General features: G+C 43.9%; 1 protein-coding gene across 1 annotated transcript in view; it reads left to right on the top strand.

Moving 5' to 3' along the window:
- The window catches only part of BMT2 (base methyltransferase of 25S rRNA 2 homolog), a 61,360-nt gene extending 43,678 nt beyond the window's left edge, over positions 1-17,682 (top strand). The window contains exons 2-5 of the mRNA XM_040411137.1: positions 2,335-2,476; positions 5,562-5,714; positions 15,437-15,548; positions 17,035-17,682. Coding sequence (XP_040267071.1) covers positions 2,335-2,476; positions 5,562-5,714; positions 15,437-15,548; positions 17,035-17,661 — 1,034 coding nt within the window. The 3' untranslated portion in view covers positions 17,662-17,682. The remainder of the gene's footprint in view (positions 1-2,334; positions 2,477-5,561; positions 5,715-15,436; positions 15,549-17,034) is intronic.
- The last annotated feature ends 837 nt before the right edge of the window (positions 17,683-18,519 follow it).

Genomic DNA, 18,519 nt, shown 5'->3' with positions numbered 1-18,519 from the left:
GGGAGATAGGAATAAGTCACTGCCAGACCCCTCGTAGCAGCATCATACTTAGTGTAGAAATATTGGATTGGGCATGTTGAAATCCAACATGCCTGATCAGAAGCATAACCTAACCCCTTAAGGCTACATTCATACAACACCAAAAAAATAACGGGCATCAAAAATGCACACGGTCAGTTTTTCATGGCCATTTGCATCAGTGTGTGCGCCGTGTTGTATCGGTTTTTAACAGCCGTTTTGTATCATTTTTTAACGACCATTAAAAACGGGTGTAGTTTATTGTAATTAAAGAGCTTCTGTCACCCCACTAAACTCTTTTTTTTATTTTTTTTGTGTACTTATAATTCCTATCCTACCATATTGCCATACATTGTTATTAATAATTTTCGTTTGCTCTGAGATAAGGAGGCTCGCCGTCTTCTCTTTCGGTGACCTCATTGGCGCAGGCGCACTGAGGGAGTGCTGAGGAGGCAAGCCTCCTTATCTCAGAGCGCCTGCGCCGAATCAACACAGGCGCGCGATTTTTGAAAAGCTGACAGGGCTGGCCGGAGGAGGAGATCGCGGCTGGCCCTGTCAATCAACAGAAGGAGGGGGCGGTTTTCCCGCGGCTGCTACCAGCAAGTAGACGCCCTACTTGCTGGTAGAAAGGTAATTAGCATATCATAAAAGTAAGTTTTTTGCTAAATCTACTGAACGAAAATTATTAATAACATAATGTATGGCAATATGGCAGGATAGGGATTATAAGTACACAAAAAAAAATATGAGTTTAGTGGGGTGACAGAAGCCCTTTAAAACCTCTACAGGGCCATCAGTGTATTTTATGTCCCCCAGAGAGAGTGCCACCAGAATGAGTAATTGCCCATCATATATTTGTGCTCCCAGTATATATTCCCCCAACCCCAGCTCTGGTAGTATCAGATTCATTTAAAATAATATACCTCATTCACTTGCACAAGATGGAACACTTGCTCCTCACTCGAGGCAGCAGGACCTGCGCTCCCAGCGTGATGATGTCACCACGCTAGGAACGTCAGGTCCTAAAGCCTGCAGTTATGAGCGGGTGCCCCCCCCCTAAATAGTTGTTAGTGTACCCGTTTTAATGGCCGTTAGACAGGTGGACCAACAATAGGACATGTCCTATTTTTTGACGGCCGCTATTCACTGGCTGTTAAAAAAAAATCCATGTGAATAACCCATTGAGTTCAATTGGTTCTTGTGAATGTAGCCTCACAACATCTGGAAAAACCCACCAGAAATTTGTCACTTTTTTTATTGTAGATTTTGAATTTGTCTAATATATTTGGTGCACAACACAGGTGACATGAAGGGTTTGTTCTCCCCCGGGGGCCTTTTGGGCAGAAACCCCACAGTGGCTGGAACTTCCGAAGGGAGTCATATTTATCTGATCCCTGCCACTTCTGCAGATCGCTGGTATACCCACATCAACTTTTTGACATGGGTCACGTGGTCGCTGCAGCAGTGATGTATCTCCCATGCGTCATGTGACCCAGTGACATGACTCATGGGCAACAAGTCACCGCTCTGGCGGCCATGTGACTTTCGTCAAACGAAATGTTGACCCAGAGAGACCAGAGATCTGCAGGGGAGCCTGAACCTAGAGGCAGGCATAAGGTAAATGTGATTCTCTCTGCAGGTCCACCCAAAAGGCTGCGGCAAAAAAAAAAAAAAACTTTTTAAGTGAATTTTGCATATGAGGGCTTTTTTGCAGGATCCAGTGCATTTTTTAGTGGCTCTTTTTTGGGGTCCATGTAACTTAATAATTAAAGGGGTTATCCTGGAAATAATATTGATGACCTATCCTGTGGGACGCCCACCAATCAGCTGTTAGAATTGTACACCTCTATAGAATCTGTAATAGCAATGTACAGGTGCTTACACCCTGTGTGCAGAACAGAGCAGTGCCATATTCTGCCGAGTAATAAGAGCTTATGAGGAGAATTTATTCTAATATATGGCACCCGATGCCATGTCTGCCACTTTTTTACCACCATATTTTTATGCAGCGGTATGCACTGTCTCATTAGGATATTTGGTGACCCTATTCAGGATCCTTGTGATATCCTTGTACAAACGCTTTTTATCCATAATCTGCCCAATGTTCGGGCAGTGTGTCGGGGGCCATAACGGAGCACTAAGGGCCACATAATCAGGAACAGGGCCCTATACTGTGTGTGCTCAGTGAGGCTGCTTCAATACAAATGGCAGTATACAATGCAGTGGTTTTATGGTTATAATGTTTTGCGTGTTTTCTATTTTGGAACTGTGCCATTAGAAACTTCATTTACAGAGTGCAACCTTCTATTGTTTTAGCTGGGGATTTTGATAGAATATGGAAAGAACACTGCAAAGATGAAGAAAGGCTATGCGAATATGCTGTGGCAATGAAAAACTTAGCGGATAATCACTGGGTGAAGAGGTGTGAAGGAGAAAGTCGAATTGAATGGTGTCTCAGGTAACTAACAATTCTTTTGTACATTACTATAATATTGACTGGGGGGGATTTATCAGAATTGGTATAAAGGAAAACTGGCCTAGTTGCCTCTAGCAACTAGATTCCACCTTTCATTTTTCACAGCTCCTATTAAAAAAAAAAAGTAAGTAAGGTGGAATCTGGTTGCTATGGGCAACTAAGCCAGTTCTACTTGACACCAGTTTTGATAAATCTTCCTCTATGTTTCTACCCAGTGTGCCTAAATGCATTTTCTATTCAGGATTAATCATGGCTTTGCCCCAAACAAATGCTTTATTACACAGCATAAAACTGTCGGAAAGGAAACTTTGCTTTTTGGCTCATGAGGTTTTTGACTTTTTCTGGATCTGCATTGCAGGATAATACGCTGAACTGGATTTTTTTCTACCTTTTAGACCATGTTACTGAATGCTGTCCTTGAAGTAGGGTTGTTGCGGGTATTGAAATTTCGATACTTTTGTCCCGGTATCGATATGATACCGGGATTTCCATTTTTTCGATACTGGGCTGCGCTGCTGCGCTGTCTAGTATCACAGAACATGAGCGCGCTGCTGTCAGCGCGCTCATGTTCCCTCAGCGGCACAGGGGAGAAGGAAGCAGTCTCTCCCTCCCCCCTGTGCCACTGCCACTGCGCCACCAATGATAGGACTTTTCCTGGGTCCGGACTTTAAGTAGCAGGCTACACAGAGCGGCGGCCAGGGATGTCCCAGCACTTACTATTATTCCTGGGCGCCGCTCCGTTCGCCCGCTGTGCCCCATTACTGTCTCCTGCTAATTACTATTGGAGCGATGGGGAGGAGACATCAGCTTTTCTAGTGGGCGTTCCTTCTCCCTGCGCTGTAGCGCTGTCCAATCACAGTGCAGGGAGAAGGAACGCCCATTAGAGAAGCTGATGTCTCCTCCCCATCGCTCCAATAGTAATTAGCATATGGAGCAGGAGACAGTAATGGGGCACAGCGGGCGAACGGAGCGGCACCCAGGAATAATAGTAAGTGCTGGGACAGCTCTGGGCGCCGCTCTGTGTAGCCTGCTGCTTAAAATCTGGACCCATATAAGGTCCTATTTAACACATAATACAGGAGGCAGGTGCCGGCAGCAGAATCACATAGTCGGCACCCTACCTCTGACAGGAAGCTGCGATTAGCGGCAGTTAAACTCCACCCCCCCCCCCCCCCCCCCCCCAGTATAATAATCATTGGTGAGTCCCCTCCCCTCCTCATTGGTGGTGCAGTGGCAGCTTCTGATTGGAACCCCAGCAGTGTAATCCTGGGTCTCCGATCGGTTACTATGGCAGACAGGACACTACTGAAGCCCTGGCTGCCATGGTAATATCTCTGCTGCTGTGTGCACAGGGCAGCAGGGAGATAATAGAGCTCTATCAGGGTTAATAGGACAAGGGATGAAAAGATCCCAGGATAGTTATTAAAGGGATTCTGTCATCAGATTTAACCCCTCTAACCTAAACATATGCTCATGTCCAGACTAATAAGAAGAATCCTAAGCTGGCCTTATTAAACCTCACTGTGGCTCTATTTGCCCAAAAAACTGGTTTTTATAACCTGTCAATCACTTACTTAAGGTGCCCAAGGGGAGGTCCGTTAATACAGGGTGCCCGGCCGCACCCCTCGCCGTCTTTCCTGTCTTCAGCGCCGCCTTCTACAGCTCAGTGCCGCCTCCGCAATCCTCCCCGTCCCTCTGCCAGATCCTGCGCACTAGGATTGCGGAGGCGGCGCTGAGCTGTAGAAGGCGGCTCTGAAGACAGGGAAGGCGGTGCTGAAGACAGGGAAGGCGGCGCTGGGCACCGGACGGCGAGGGGTGCGGCCGGGCACCCTGTATTAACGGACCTCCCCTTGGGCACCTTAAGTAAGTGATTGACAGGTTATAAAAACCAGTTTTTTGGGCAAATAGAGCCACAGTGAGGTTTAATAAGGCCAGCTTAGGATTTCTCTTATTAGTCTGGACATGAGCATATGTTTAGGTTAGAGGTGTTAAATCTGATGACAGAATCCCTTTTAAATAAACAGTAAAAAAAAAAAAAAAGTTAAACCCCCCGCTCCCCCCCAAAATATTTATAAATCACCCCCTTTCCCAATTTTACATATAAAATATATAAACAATAAATAAATAAACATCATGTCCAAAAAAGTCCAAACTATTAAAATATAAAAAAAATCTATGCGGTGAACGCCGGAATAGAAGAAAAAAAAAATGCGCGATTCGCCATTTTTTTAAAGTGCGGAATGCACGTGGCTTTTTTTGGTTTATTTTTTTTGCATGGTATCAAATGGTTTCGAGTATCGCAATACTTTTTTATGGTATCGAAATTGAATCAAAAATTTGGTATCGCAACAACTCTACCTTGAAGTACTGATATTAGGGGATAATAGCGTGGCTTTTGGAGACCACCCCTCCCCACAGTAACACACATATGGGGTCAGAGTCTTCGTGCCATCACCTTATCATATATCTGTTTGTCATCAGCTTCGGAAACTTTATATAGACTAAACCACAATGACATTTGCTCTTTTTATTGATTATTTTTTTTGTAGTCTCTTAAACGTATATCTGTTATTATTTTTGTTATGTTTTATTTTATTACTTTGTTTGAGGTTAAAGAAGACCTGTCACCTCTCCTGACGCGTCTGTCTTAGTAACTACCTGCATTCTCCATGTAATAATAGTTCTGGAGCATCTATTCTTATGACTCTATGATGTACCATTCCTTTATTATTCCTGCTGAAAATTACAAATAATTTACTAGCAGTTTTCAGTGAAGGTCCAGATGGGCGTTACCAGTTATCAGTGCCACCAGTGTGAGACTTGCAGGGACACGCTCACAACTTGTAACATCCATCTGGACCTTCATTGCTGACTTCTAGCAGGAATAATATAGGAATGGCACATCTTAGCATCATAAGAGTTATTGTGAATGCAAGTAGTTATTAAAACAGATATGTCAGGGGAGGTGACATTTGCACTTTAATGTTGAATTCCTTATTTTATAGAATTTTGATTTCTTGCACCTCTGCGTACTATGAATCTATTAACAGTTTTATATTTTTTCCAGTGTCTGTCAAGAATATTTCTTCAATGGAGGCAAAAGGAAAGCAATAGAAAAAGATGCAAGGAGAGCCGCCTTAAATAATCCCCAGCCACCTGGCTCTGAGCGTTTCCTTGTGCCTGGCCTTGATGTCTCCAATGCCAGCGCAGCAAGTCAAGAGTACGTATGTCTTTGTCTTTGGACTGTACCGTAGATTGGGGCACATTGTACATCGTGCAGAGCTTAAACTGTTAATGCACAGAAATAGGGTTGAAACAAACAATATTGATCCATGCTGGGCAGGAGCAATGAAACATACTGCTTTTATTTTATGTCCAGGCGTAGATTAATACTTATACAAGCGTTTGCCTGCAGCATGGCAAAACTGTTAGCTAAATGCATTGGTAAGAAGATAATCCTACCTTCAGCTGTTTTGACCAGAAGGGAAATCTCTATTTTTACTTTGAAAGGGGTGTGGGGATTATAATTGGTGCTTTTCTCAATTGCTCTCTGTGCCCCTGGGTGAACCCAGGCACATTGGTACATTTTAGCCTGCGTGCTGCTGCCAGGTAGCTGAATATTGCTTATTTTAGCTTGACAGATTTGGTTTTTGTATAAAAGCATCATTATTTACAGGGAGTCCCCGATGATCGAGGTGTTCCCTTAGTGACCCCTCAGAAGAAATGTCGAAAAGAGTGTGGGAAAATTGGTCATTAATAATGATAATCTTCATTATTATAACGCCATCATATCCCACAGCACAATTCAGAGGGTTCACGTACAAAACAAAAGACATCACAACATTATAGGTAAATATACAACTGAGGGCCCTGCTGGCATGAGCTTACAATCTGAGGGAGAGGGGGTGACACAAAAGGTAAAGTAGGTTGTTAGAAGTTGTGCAGGCCTAGCTGCGTGAGCTAGTGCTTTCAGCGTGCGGATTACTGTCGGAAGATAGCGTTCCGTTCTGATGATTAATGGTTGGGGAAGAGTCATGATAAGCCTGCCTGAAAATACTTTTTTTAAGGCACATTTGAAGGTAGGGAAGTTGGGAATTGACCTGATTGTCCGCAGCAGAACATTCTTCACAAAAAAAACGTAAAACAAGGTCCAGTCCAACATACCTAAAGTCACTAAAATAATAGAATTTTTTTTTTTTACTGCCCTATACAGTCTGGACCAGATAGGCAGGGTAAGTGTCACTACCAATGGAGACTTTTCCCCCCAACACCCCACCATAGATGGAGTATATGCTGCCGTGAAGTTGTTACTTTGTCAGTGTAGTTTCACTGTCCCCCCCACCTCAGATTCGTCCAATGCCGTGTGGACTTGTCAACCATTGCCCTTTTACAGAGCTTCTGTCAGCAGCTTTATAACAGTAAAACAAGCTGACGTAAGACACGTGTGATGGTCAGCAGAAGCCATCTGTCTTCTTCCTATCCTGATATGTGCCCGCATTTCAGAGTAATATGAACTTTTAATATATGCAAATTAGCCTCTGCACTGTGACAGGGCCAGGCATTGTCATCACGCCTGGTTCTGACGTCTCGTAAAGTCTTGAGCCTTTGCATTGCACGTCAGTACTCCCCCACAGGCACAGTACAGGAAAGAGGGTCAGGTACTGAAGCGCATGGCAAAGGTGTGAGAACTTAGGAGAAGTCAGGGCCAGGCGTGATGACCCTGTCAATCAAAGTAGATAGGGCACGGCAGTTGCAGAGAAAGCAGAGCCCCTAGATGTAATGGCCACGCCCACATTGCCATTACAGAGGCTGATTTGCATGCGGCAGCTGAAATGCGGCACATATTAGGACGGGAACAAGACAGATGGCTTCTGCTGACCAGCGCACATGTCAGGTCAGCCTATTTTACAGCTATAAATCTGCTGACAGAAGCCCTTTAAACCCTTTCACGCCCAGCGTCGTACATGTATGGCGCTGGGTGGGTGTTTAAAGATGGCGCCCGCTGCTTCTTCTAGCAGACACCCGTGGCTAATATCCGTGCCGATCGCGGACATTTAACTCCTCAGATGCCGTGGTCAATCCTGACCAGGGCATCTGAGCGCGCTGAAACCGCACTTTCGGTTGCGCTCCAGCTCCCCCGTGTGGAGATCGGAGGAGCCAGAGCATGTATGCAGCAGCCCCTGTCTTTATAAATGACAGGAGGCTGCTGCATTGTATTTGCCTGTAATAGGAAACTAGTAAGCAGAGTCGCCGTTTTTGGTCGCTTCATTTTCTACAATTTTTTTTATAAAAAGTGATCAAGAAGTCATACACACCCCAGAATGGTATCGATGAAAAGTTCAGATCGTCCCGCAGAAATGAGCCCCCATACAGCTCCGTATACATAATTACAAAAAAGTTATAGGGGTCAAAATATGGCGACAAAAAAATAAAACAGATTTTTTTTTTTTCTCCCCCCCACTTTTTAATTTTTTTTAATCACTATCAAAACGCAAGAAAAACTAATACATATAAGGTATCACCGGATTCGTACTGACCTGTAGAATAAAAGTGACTGGTCAGTTTTATCTCACATATCGTAAATTTTAAAAAAAACGCAAAACTGTGGTAGTGAAATAGCTTTTTTTGTTTTGCAACTTCACCCCATTTGGAGTTATTTATTTTATTTTATTTTCCCCACTTCCCACTACATGATATGCAATATTAAATGGTGGTGTTAGAAAGTACAACTTGTCCTGCAAAAAGACAAATAACAAGTTATGGCTCTGGGAAGGCAGGCAGTGCAAAACGAAAACGCAAAAAAAAAAAAAAAAAAAAACCTCCAGGCCTTAAGGGGTTAAATAAATGGTACATAATGCAGTACCATCAGATAGATAAATCGCGAAGGTGCTTTTATTACTCTCACAAGATAAAAGCGTATAACATGCCAAACCCTGGGTTTCTCCAGATCAGCTTCTTCTGGGGCATCACCCACCCGTGGTAATTTATTTGTCTGGCGGTATCTCCTCTGTAGTGACACTTGGACTGTCTTACCTGGTCCAGACTTTATTGTGCAGTAAAAGATCTTTATTTCTGGTTTCACACACAGCTGTTTTTGGAAGAATGCCACTGTAATTTTGTGAGCCAAAGCCAGAACGGCATCCAGCAGGAAGAAGTGCAAATATTCTTATATAGTTCACATTTATTTTGACTCTACTTCTGGCTTTGGCTAAAAACAAAACTTTGAAACCCTCCCCATACCTCCCCTCTACCCTCCCCCCCCAAAAAAACCCACAAAAAATAAAACTACGTAACAGAGCAACGGATGCGGACAGCACACTGAGTGCTGTCCGCATCTTTTGCGGCCCCATTGAAGTGTATGGGTCCGCATCCGAGGCGCATAAACTGCGGCTCGGATGCGGACCAGAACAACGGTAGACTAAGTGCCCTTTTAGAATGTCTCACCAGTGCCTTATCCACTTTATTGATCTTATCGCAGCCATAGTACTGAGGAGTGACATCCATCTTGCCACCTCTTAATCAAAATGTAAGCGCGATTGGGCTACTTTCACACTAGCGTTCGGGGCTCCGCTTGTGAGCTCCGTTTGAAGGGTCTCACAAGCGGCCCCGAACGCATCCGTACTGCCCCAATGCATTCTGAGTGGATGCGGATCCGCTCAGAATGCATCAGTCTGGCAGCGTTCAGCCTCCGCTCAGCAAACGGACACCTGAACCCTGCTTGCAGCGTTCGGGTGTCCGCCTGACCGTGCGGAGGCAAGCGGATCCGTCCAGACTTACAATGTAAGTCAATGGGGGCGGATCTGTTTGAAGATGACACTATATGGCTCAATCTTCAAACGGATCCGTCCCCTATTGACTTTCAATGTAAAGTCTGGACGGATCCGCTCAGTCTACTTTCAGACTTAGAATTTTTTCTAAACTATAATGCAGACGGATCCGTTCTGAACGGATCCAAACGTCTGCATTATAGGAGTGGATCCGTCTGTGCAGACACTAGACGGACCCGCTCTGAACACAAGTGTGAAAGTAGCCTTATTACTAAGAGACTATTTGATGTGAAGTAAAAAAAAAAATATATATCCGTGCTGCAAAACTCCAGGACAGGAAAACAAGAAATAGAAATGTGCTGGAACTGCATGCATTTTATTTTTATTTTGAAACTTAACCCCATAAATTGTGGGTTTATAGGTTGACCCCTTCCTGTCGCGTTCCCCCCCGCCTTTTTGCATTTTCATTTTTCGCTCCCTGCCATCCCGGAGCCATAACTTTTTTAATTTTTCCGATTGTACTTTCTATTGCCACCATTTAATACGGCATACAATGTAGTGGTAAGCAGGGGACAAAATTCCAAATGAGGTGGAATTAGAAAAAATAAATAAAAAATTCCACTACAGTTTCTATGGGTTTTGTTTTTACAGCATTCACTATGAGGTAAAACTTGTGCTTTTCATTCTCCAGGTCAGTACCATTACTGTGATACCACATGTGCATAGTTTATCTTGCGTTTTAATACTTTAAAAAAATGAATATTTCTTCATCGCTGCAGCCCCCCCCCCCCTCCTTTCTGGCCAGACCTGCAAATAATTACCTGCTTCCCGGTTATGGGTCCCTGCTCCTGGCCTCGGCTGCCTAACTAGGGTCATTACTGTCAGCACCTGCTTTGATGCCACTGCAGCCAACGACTGGTGACCTGCCTCACTTGCGTCACATGACCAATTGGGACCCAGGGGGGGGGGCGTCACTGCTACAGCAACTTCAAAGCAGATGTTGACAGCAGGGGACCTTAGCAAGGCAGCCAAGGTCAGGATGCCAAAGGAGCCAGAACACATCGGCAGGGAAGATAGTAAGTAAGCCTCCCTTTGCAGGTCTGGCCAGGGGAGGCAACGGGAGAGGGGTGTCTGCCAAAAAAAAACCTGAAAGATGGCCAACCCCTTTAACAATATCTAATTAGTGTGGGTCCGACACCCAGTACCCTTGCCGATCTGCTGTCAAAAGGGCCGCGGCACATGGTCGAGTGCTGGCTTGCAAGGGTGGACTGGGAACTTAAAGTGGCCCTGGAAAAAAAAAGTGGCCCTATGTTGTAGGTCAGTGATGGCTAACCTCCGGCACTCCAGCTGTGGTGAAACCATGACTCCCAACATGCTCCATTCATTTCTATGGAGTTCTGAGAACAGCCAAGCAATGGGGCATCTTGGGATTCGTAGTTTTACCACAGCTGAAGTGCCGGAGGTTAGCCATCACTGTTGTGGGTGAATCAAAACTAAAATAAGGCAGGGCAACACAAGTATTATGTTAGTGCAGCACAAAATACCCCCCTAGCAGAACCAAATACCACAGCACAAAATACTGCCACAGTATTCAACTATATCACTTTCCTGAGGACAACAATACAGTTGAGTTCAGGAGGGCACCTGTGGCCACCTGCCAGGTCCATATGGTACCTGGTGCTCCTAGCATTAATTAATGCTGACACCATCAGATTGTTATGTACCTGGCTGGTGGCCGTGAGGGGGGGGCTTCAGGTGGCCTCATAGGCATCGGCCCACCGGGACATTTCCCTGTAGGGTCTATGGCCAGTCCACCCCTGCTGGCTTGTGAAGTGACATCCATCAGGCACAAGGCCGTTGTGCAACTGTGTACTATTCAAATGAATGGGATTAAGCGGCATTACCACCCACCACCGGTATATACAATGTACAGCACTGTACTTTGCATGATATGCAGAGTTCCCAACACTTATCCCAGTGCCATGGCCCCTTCAAACATCTGATTGGCTGGGGTGCTGGGAGTCAGACCCCACCAAATAGATATTGTTCACTTATCCTGAGTTCATTGATATTTAATTCCTGAAAACCCCTTTTAAAGGGGGCTCCAGGGCAATATGTACAGGTAGATATTAGAAGAGCAGCAGGATCTTAGAAGACCAAGATCACTTTTGCCATTGACTGATGTCATCTCTAGCAGGGGCTTCTATGGATGTCCCAGCTACAGTGGAATTCTACAAAATTAAAAGAAATAAATATAAAGAGTGAATGTCCTAGCTCTTCTGACTTACTGGGGACATATGTAACAAAACAGACAGCACTCCAATGTTCCAAGGATAAAGTAAAAAAAACGTAAAAAAGGCTCTATTGTTGAGCCGAAACGTTGTTTTACCACATGGGTGAATACATATTTTTTTTATTTTATCCTTGGAACATTGCAGTGCTGTCCGTTTTTCCTTTTTATATTGTGGGTAAGTGCTTATTCCCATTGGACACGCACCCATTCATTTACATTTGTCTGTGCTGCCATTTTTCTAAAATATATATAATGCAAAAGATGGCAGCACTACAAAAAACTAAAATGGAGAATAAAAATGAGAAAAATTTTTGGGTGCAAAGCCCAATGGGAATAAGCTTACCCAATGTATGGAGTCCAAAAAACCAGCAGCACTCCAGGCTTGTAATGAAAAAATGTAAAACTTTATTCCCCTATGTGACAAGGCAACGTTTTCGGCTCAATGGCTCACATTGAGCCGAAACGTTGCCTTGTCACATGGGGGAATAAAGTTTTACATTTTTCATTACAAGCCTGGAGTGCTGCCTGTTTTTTGGACTATATATTTATACACACACAAAAGTAAAAATTACTAAAATACAATGCAAGTCAAGAAAAAAAAAAAGCTTGCAGTTCCATAACCCAATAATATACATATAAATCAGAAACCCTTCTAAGGGTATTTTCACACTAGCGTTTTTCTTTTCCGGCATGGAGTTCTGTCATAGGGGCTCAATACCGGAAAAGAACTGATCAGGTATATCCCCATGCATTCTGCATGGAGAGAAATCCGTTCAGGATGCATCAGGATGTCTTCAGTTCAGTCACTTAATGCTGTGGTATTATCTCCGTCCAAAATTCCGGATCAGTTGCATTTACATTGAATGCCGGATCCATCCTTCCTGTCTGCGCATGCGCAGACCTTTAAAAATGTGAAGAAGAAAAAATCAAAACGGATCTGTTTGTCCGTATGATTCCCTTCTTGCAATGCATTTGTGAGACGCATCCGGATCAGTTTGCATGCAGGTTGGCGGATCCGGCAGGCAGTTCCGGCGACAGAACTGCTTGCCGGATCACTATGCCACAAGTGTGAAAGTAGCCTAATACTTTATTTTAGTGTCCATTTTCAAATTAAAAGTAAAAAGAAAATCTATAACATGGCTATTAAAAAAACTGCCTTATGTGTCACAAAATAAATACTGCAAAAATGATTTTGGTTGCCGTAGGGAAAAAAGGGCTGTTAAACCATCACTTGTGTAAAATCACTTAAGAGTATCTGGTCATTTTGGACCAAAACCCTGGTTTTTAAAGGGTTAAGCTGACTATTGTTCACACCACTGATGTCTAGTGCAGGTCTGTAGAACCGCCATCTTGTAGGATCAATCCATAAACCGCCTGTTCATTTGCTAGGGTCTAATGACAAGTTACTAGATCAGGGCTCGACAAATCCCAGGCGCCAGGTCGCCATGGCGACCAGGAATTTGGTCCTGGCGCTTGGGTATTTGTCAGCCTGTTTTCAAAGATGCGCTCTCGGCGCGCACCATGGTTTCCTGAGCCGGCACAGTGGAGAAGGAGAGGAGTCCCTCCCTCCCCACTGCGCCACCAATGAATGCCTGAATACCAATGTGCCGGTGTTCCGTGAAAAGTCATATCCCGGCCCCTATGACTGCACGCTGTGATCCGCGCGATTAATCCCTCAGTTGAGGGGTTAATCGCGCGGATCACAGCGTCCTGTCAGAGGTCGGGTGCCGCGAATGTTTGTCTGCATTGGTGGCAGTGGGCAGTTTCGATCGGAGTCCCAGCAGTGTAATGCTGGGGCTCCGATCGGTTACCATGGCAGCCAGGAGTCACGCTACTGAAGTCCTGGCTGCGATGGTATGTTAGTGAGCAGCATTATACTCGCGTGCGCCGTGGCCGCCGGGTGCTCCTTCTTCTGTCTGTGCGGCTCATTGCTAATGCTTATAGCATTAGCAATGCGCCGCACAGACCTATGAGAAGAAGGAGATCACGGCGCACGTGAGTATAATGCTGCTCACTAACATACCATCGCAGCCAGGACTTCAGTAGCGTCCTTGCTGCCATGGTAACCGATCGGAGCCCCAGCATTACACTGCTGGGACTCCGATCGGAACTGCCCACTGCCACCAATGATGGGGGGGGAAGGAGGAGGGGGACACTGTGGCCACTGCCACCAATGATTAATACTGGGGAGGGAGGGGGGGTGGGTTTGTTACCAGAGGGGGCTGATAAGAGGGAGAGGCTGATCAGAGGCTGGAGGGGCTGATCAGAGGCTGGGGGGCACATGATAGGCTGTTGTGTGCACAGGGCAGCAGGGAGAGTGTAAAGTCCTATTCACCCTAATAGAGCTCTATTAGGGTGAATATGACAAGGGTTCTAGCCCTTAAGGAGGCTAATAGTTATTAAATAAAAAGTAAAAAATAAAAAAAAGTTTAAACACCCCCCCCCCCCCCCAAATATAGAAAACAATATATCGCATATGCTTAAAATTATATCGCAATATAGATTTTATGACGTGGCTCCGCCTGGCTCCTAACTTTTTTAGCTGGCTCCTAGATTCCAAGGAAATTTGTCAAGCCCTGTACTAGATAACTGAGATGTTGCTTTCTTATGAATATTCAGGCAAAAAAAAAAAAAATATATGGTATGTCTGTTCTTGTCAAGCTTCAATAAAATGGTGGTAGCTCTGGATTGATGGGGGTAGCAGAAGCCACTACCAAAGTTCACAAGTTACTCAATTATACGGCATAGAAAAACCCTGACCACAGCAGGGCTGAAATTTGTCATTGCCAAGCTGAATGCACAGCGTAATATGCTGAACATTGTAGAAACAGGTGTTACATTTCTCACCACTTGTATTACGTTGTAATAAATGTAATGAGTCTCCAAAAAGTTACTAAACCAAAATGCTGTGTGACTTGTGCAACAAAATAATATCCATTATAGAAGTGAAAGGTTTAAAGGATCACAGCCGGTTGGGAAGGTGAGACTGACAACTGAAAATAGAGATTCAATTGCCCATGACAACCAATTAGGCTATAAAATGTCCTCTGAAACATGAGATGTGGAATCCAAGAAGTTGCCATGGCCACCAGTTTTGATACATGACTTCCAAGGTGGAATGTGGCAGTCCTGCCTTAAAGGACTACTTTGCGTTATTCTGGTTTCAGCAGATAAATGGCGTGCTTTTTATCATGTTGTTCAGCTTTCCAGTATGACTTCTGTACCAATTACATTTGCTGCCATTCAGTATCTCCTTCCAGTGTAGAAAAACCCGTCCTGGACATGTGATGGACACACAGGAGCAGGACTGAGTACAGTTATAGCGGTGCATTGTGAGGAGCCGTCCACCGGTGTGTCCATCACCTGACCAGAAATAAACAGTGGAAGACCACAAGCGTAGATCCTGAAAAGCAGGAGGAAGTGATACAGTAAATATACAGCAAAAAATAACTAAACCCTATGATCCAATCAAGGTGCCATAAATATAGTACCTTGTAATAAGAATAAATCCTTACAAAATGCACAGCGTAAACACATGACCTAAAAAAAAAAGCAAAATTTTGAAATCGTATTTTATGGCCGTGTCAGCAAAATGAGCAACTTGGCTCTAGCTCTTGAGGCCACGTGGAGACGCACTGGAGTGGCTTTCGTGGTTTTCAGATGGATTGTAAGTGATTGCATGATTTGGCCAGAAATAAGCTATTTCACCTCCAAAACCATGCGGCCATTAACAGTCAGACAAACCGGTGCGGTTCTCGGCTGCCCCAATGCTTTGTACTAAATAATAGCTTTGAGTTATACAAACTATCATATACAATAATTACTGATCAGGTGGACAATTCATTTCTTGGATAAACTAATACAATTGGGCCTTCTTTTTAGCTTTCATCTCCCTGGCAAGATCCGACTGCTTGATGTAGGAAGCTGCTATAATCCTTTTGAGAAGTATGAAGACTTTCTGGCTGTTGGTATCGATATTGTGCCCGCTGTTGAGGTAACCTTTACTCCAGTACATCTAAAATGCGGATCTGAATCATTAAATTTTGTGGATCAATTGATGTTATATGTACAAGACTTTGTTATGATGCTAGGCCAAGTGGTAATGATAAAGTAGATGGTAATAGGTTTGATACGGTTTTAAGCCTGGTAGCAGCTCTTATTGTTTCCTTTTACCATCTATGCCCTTGATTTCTCCTCACTTCTTAAAGATGTATGAATATCCGTGTGCTGTTATACCATCCTACGTAATATTGCTACTAAAAATAAAAAATTGTATTTCACATATCACAGACGGCAATTACATGCTCATTCAATAAGTCAGTTGTTTTGAATTTAAATAAGGAACTTCCCAAAAACAGCACCTATTGGTTCATTTTAAAGGGGTGTTCTAGTCTCTTTTTTAGTTTTGTAATATTGGCATAAAAAAATCCCAGATCCCTGCTCACTGACTCACAGGAAACCTCCACTACTGTTCACAATCTGCTTAGAGATAGGGATGAGCGAACATCTGTTTTCAAGTTCGGTATTCAAGGTTTGGGTTATCTCAGAATTCCGTTAAGGATTCCGCTACCACGGACCATAAAGTATGGTCCGTGGTAGCGGAATCCATGACAGAATTCTTAGATAACCCAAACCTTGTATGCCAAACTTGAAAACAGGCATTCACTCATTGCTACTTAGAAATTCTAAATCCTATGGTTGTGGTAGATAGCAAATCAATGTTCCTACCTGCCTGACCAGCATAGGTACTGCTCACAAAAGGCACCCACCCTACAATGGCTTATCCTATACTACCCCTTAGGCTGGGTTCACACTTGAGCGTTTTACAGCGCGTTCAAACGCGCTGTAAAACGCTCAACACATGAAAACCAATGCTTCCCTATGGCCCTGGTTCTCACTTGAGCGTTTTACAGCGCTGAAAAACGCGCTGTAAAACGCCCTGCGCTCAAACAAGTACTTGAGCTTCTTTGGGGCGTTTTGACGCGCGTTTGTGGCCATGGGACATTGCAGTCAATCACACAAACGCGCGTTTACTATTGCAAAAAACGCTCGTCAAAAACGCGCGTCAAAAACGCGCGTTAAACGCGCATATCAAAGACGCTCAGGTCTGAACCCAGCCTTAGTCCTGTCCCTTTTTTACCATCATCTACATTCACTATTAAAGAAAATAGCTTATCAAAGATACATGAGTGAGGTCAACCAAATGTTAATTAACATAGGCAATTATCCAAAATTCTATAGTCCTGGCAGTGGCGCCAAACCCATAGCTCTTAACCCAGGATTTAGTGTGAGGTGCCAGGCTTCGCCAGTATCATAGTGGTATCTGCAGCTATTGACTCTGGAGCACTTGTAAATGGGTGATTTATAACTGCTGTTTGCATCAATATGCTGTGTGCTTGAATGTTTGGCACCCTTGCACTGTAAACCATCATCAATTCTATTTTTGCAGTTGTTTATTAATATTTTCATTTTTTTTATAGACCGTATATAAATGTGACTTCCTGAACTTGCAGATCCAGAGACCGCTTCAGCTTGCACCGGATGCTGTTGACGCCTTCCTGAAGCAGCTGAAGAGTCCCATAGATGACTTGCCTGCTGAACTATTCCACGTTGTCATTTTTTCTCTCCTCCTTACTTACTTCCCTTCGCCTTACCAGCGATGGATTTGTTGTAAGAAAGCTCATGAGCTCCTTGAACTCAATGGCCTGCTGCTCATTATCACCCCAGATTCTTCTCACCAAAATCGGCACGCAATGATGATGAAAAGCTGGAAGATTGCAATCGAATCTCTTGGCTTCAAACGTATGGCCTACTGCAAAGCTTCTCATATGCATTTTATGGCATTTCGGAAAACCTCCCTGAAAACAACAAGTGATTTGATTACGAGGAACTATCCAGATATGCTCTACATCCCTCAAGATTTCAATACTGCGGCAGAAGAGGAGTCCTCGAGCCCTTGTTACGCGCGATCTGAAGTTGAAGATGAACAGATGGCATATACGTTTTCTGAGTTGCCAGAGACTCCTTACGATTCAGATTCTGGAGAAAGTCAGACCAGCTCCATGTCGTTCTATGAGTTTGAAGATCATATACTTCTCCTGAGCTAAGATGGGCCTGGTATTTTCCAATGCCAATAAAAAGGCAGAGACTTGAACCAAGATAAAAAGTTTACAAAGTTTGCTATTTTTCCTACTTCTGTATTTTAGAGATTTTTACTCTTGTGAAGAACTGAATAATACTTTGTAGTAACTGCTATACGGTTAGAGCTTTTTTTCTTGTTTGTTTTAATAATAACACAAGGTACTTTCTATCTGTTGGGGTTTGCACCTAAAGCATGACTTCTCTACATGCATATCCTCCTGTCACCGTCGGTATGCTCTGCTTGATTCGGATGAAAAGAGAAGCTTGAATTCGTATTTCAGAAATACTGTTCTGTAACTTCTGGTGTCAGAATTATGGTTCCTCTGTGATCTACCCAAGTGGGTAATGCTTCCAAATGATCAAAGAATGGAGGAAAGCAGTGTGTATGTGGTACACAATGAGTTGTGTAAGATGCGAACAGAACAAGTGATGGCTTACATGAATAAGTAGTATTGCACAGTAGGTAGAAGGCTTTAGTCACACATGTTTAGTAGCGTTTTGCAACACGTTTTTTGTGGCCGTTTTTAAACAGCGTTTTTGGGAGATGTCCAACCCTACTTTAAAGAGGACCTTTCACCTGGATATCTATAATCTAATTCTACTACTTTATAGAATCTCCCACGAGAAATTGAGCTCCTTCTCCCTGGCTAAGAACGGGGCGCTCTGATTGGATGCGCTCGCAGCCAGGGAGAACATAACCGCGCCCAGGAGAACTTCAAGTCCACGCTTAGTATAACCAAGTCTCCTCATTAGCATATGAGGCGCCAAAAGATACGGGGACCACAGGAAAAATAAAATAATTGCCAAAACATCACTGGGGGACG

Source organism: Bufo bufo, chromosome 1 (assembly GCF_905171765.1).
Source record: "Bufo bufo chromosome 1, aBufBuf1.1, whole genome shotgun sequence".
In the NCBI taxonomy this organism is placed as follows: Eukaryota; Metazoa; Chordata; class Amphibia; order Anura; family Bufonidae; genus Bufo; species Bufo bufo.
The sequence above is the reverse complement of the archived record's forward strand: the minus strand, read 5'-3'. Positions and strand labels throughout refer to the sequence as shown.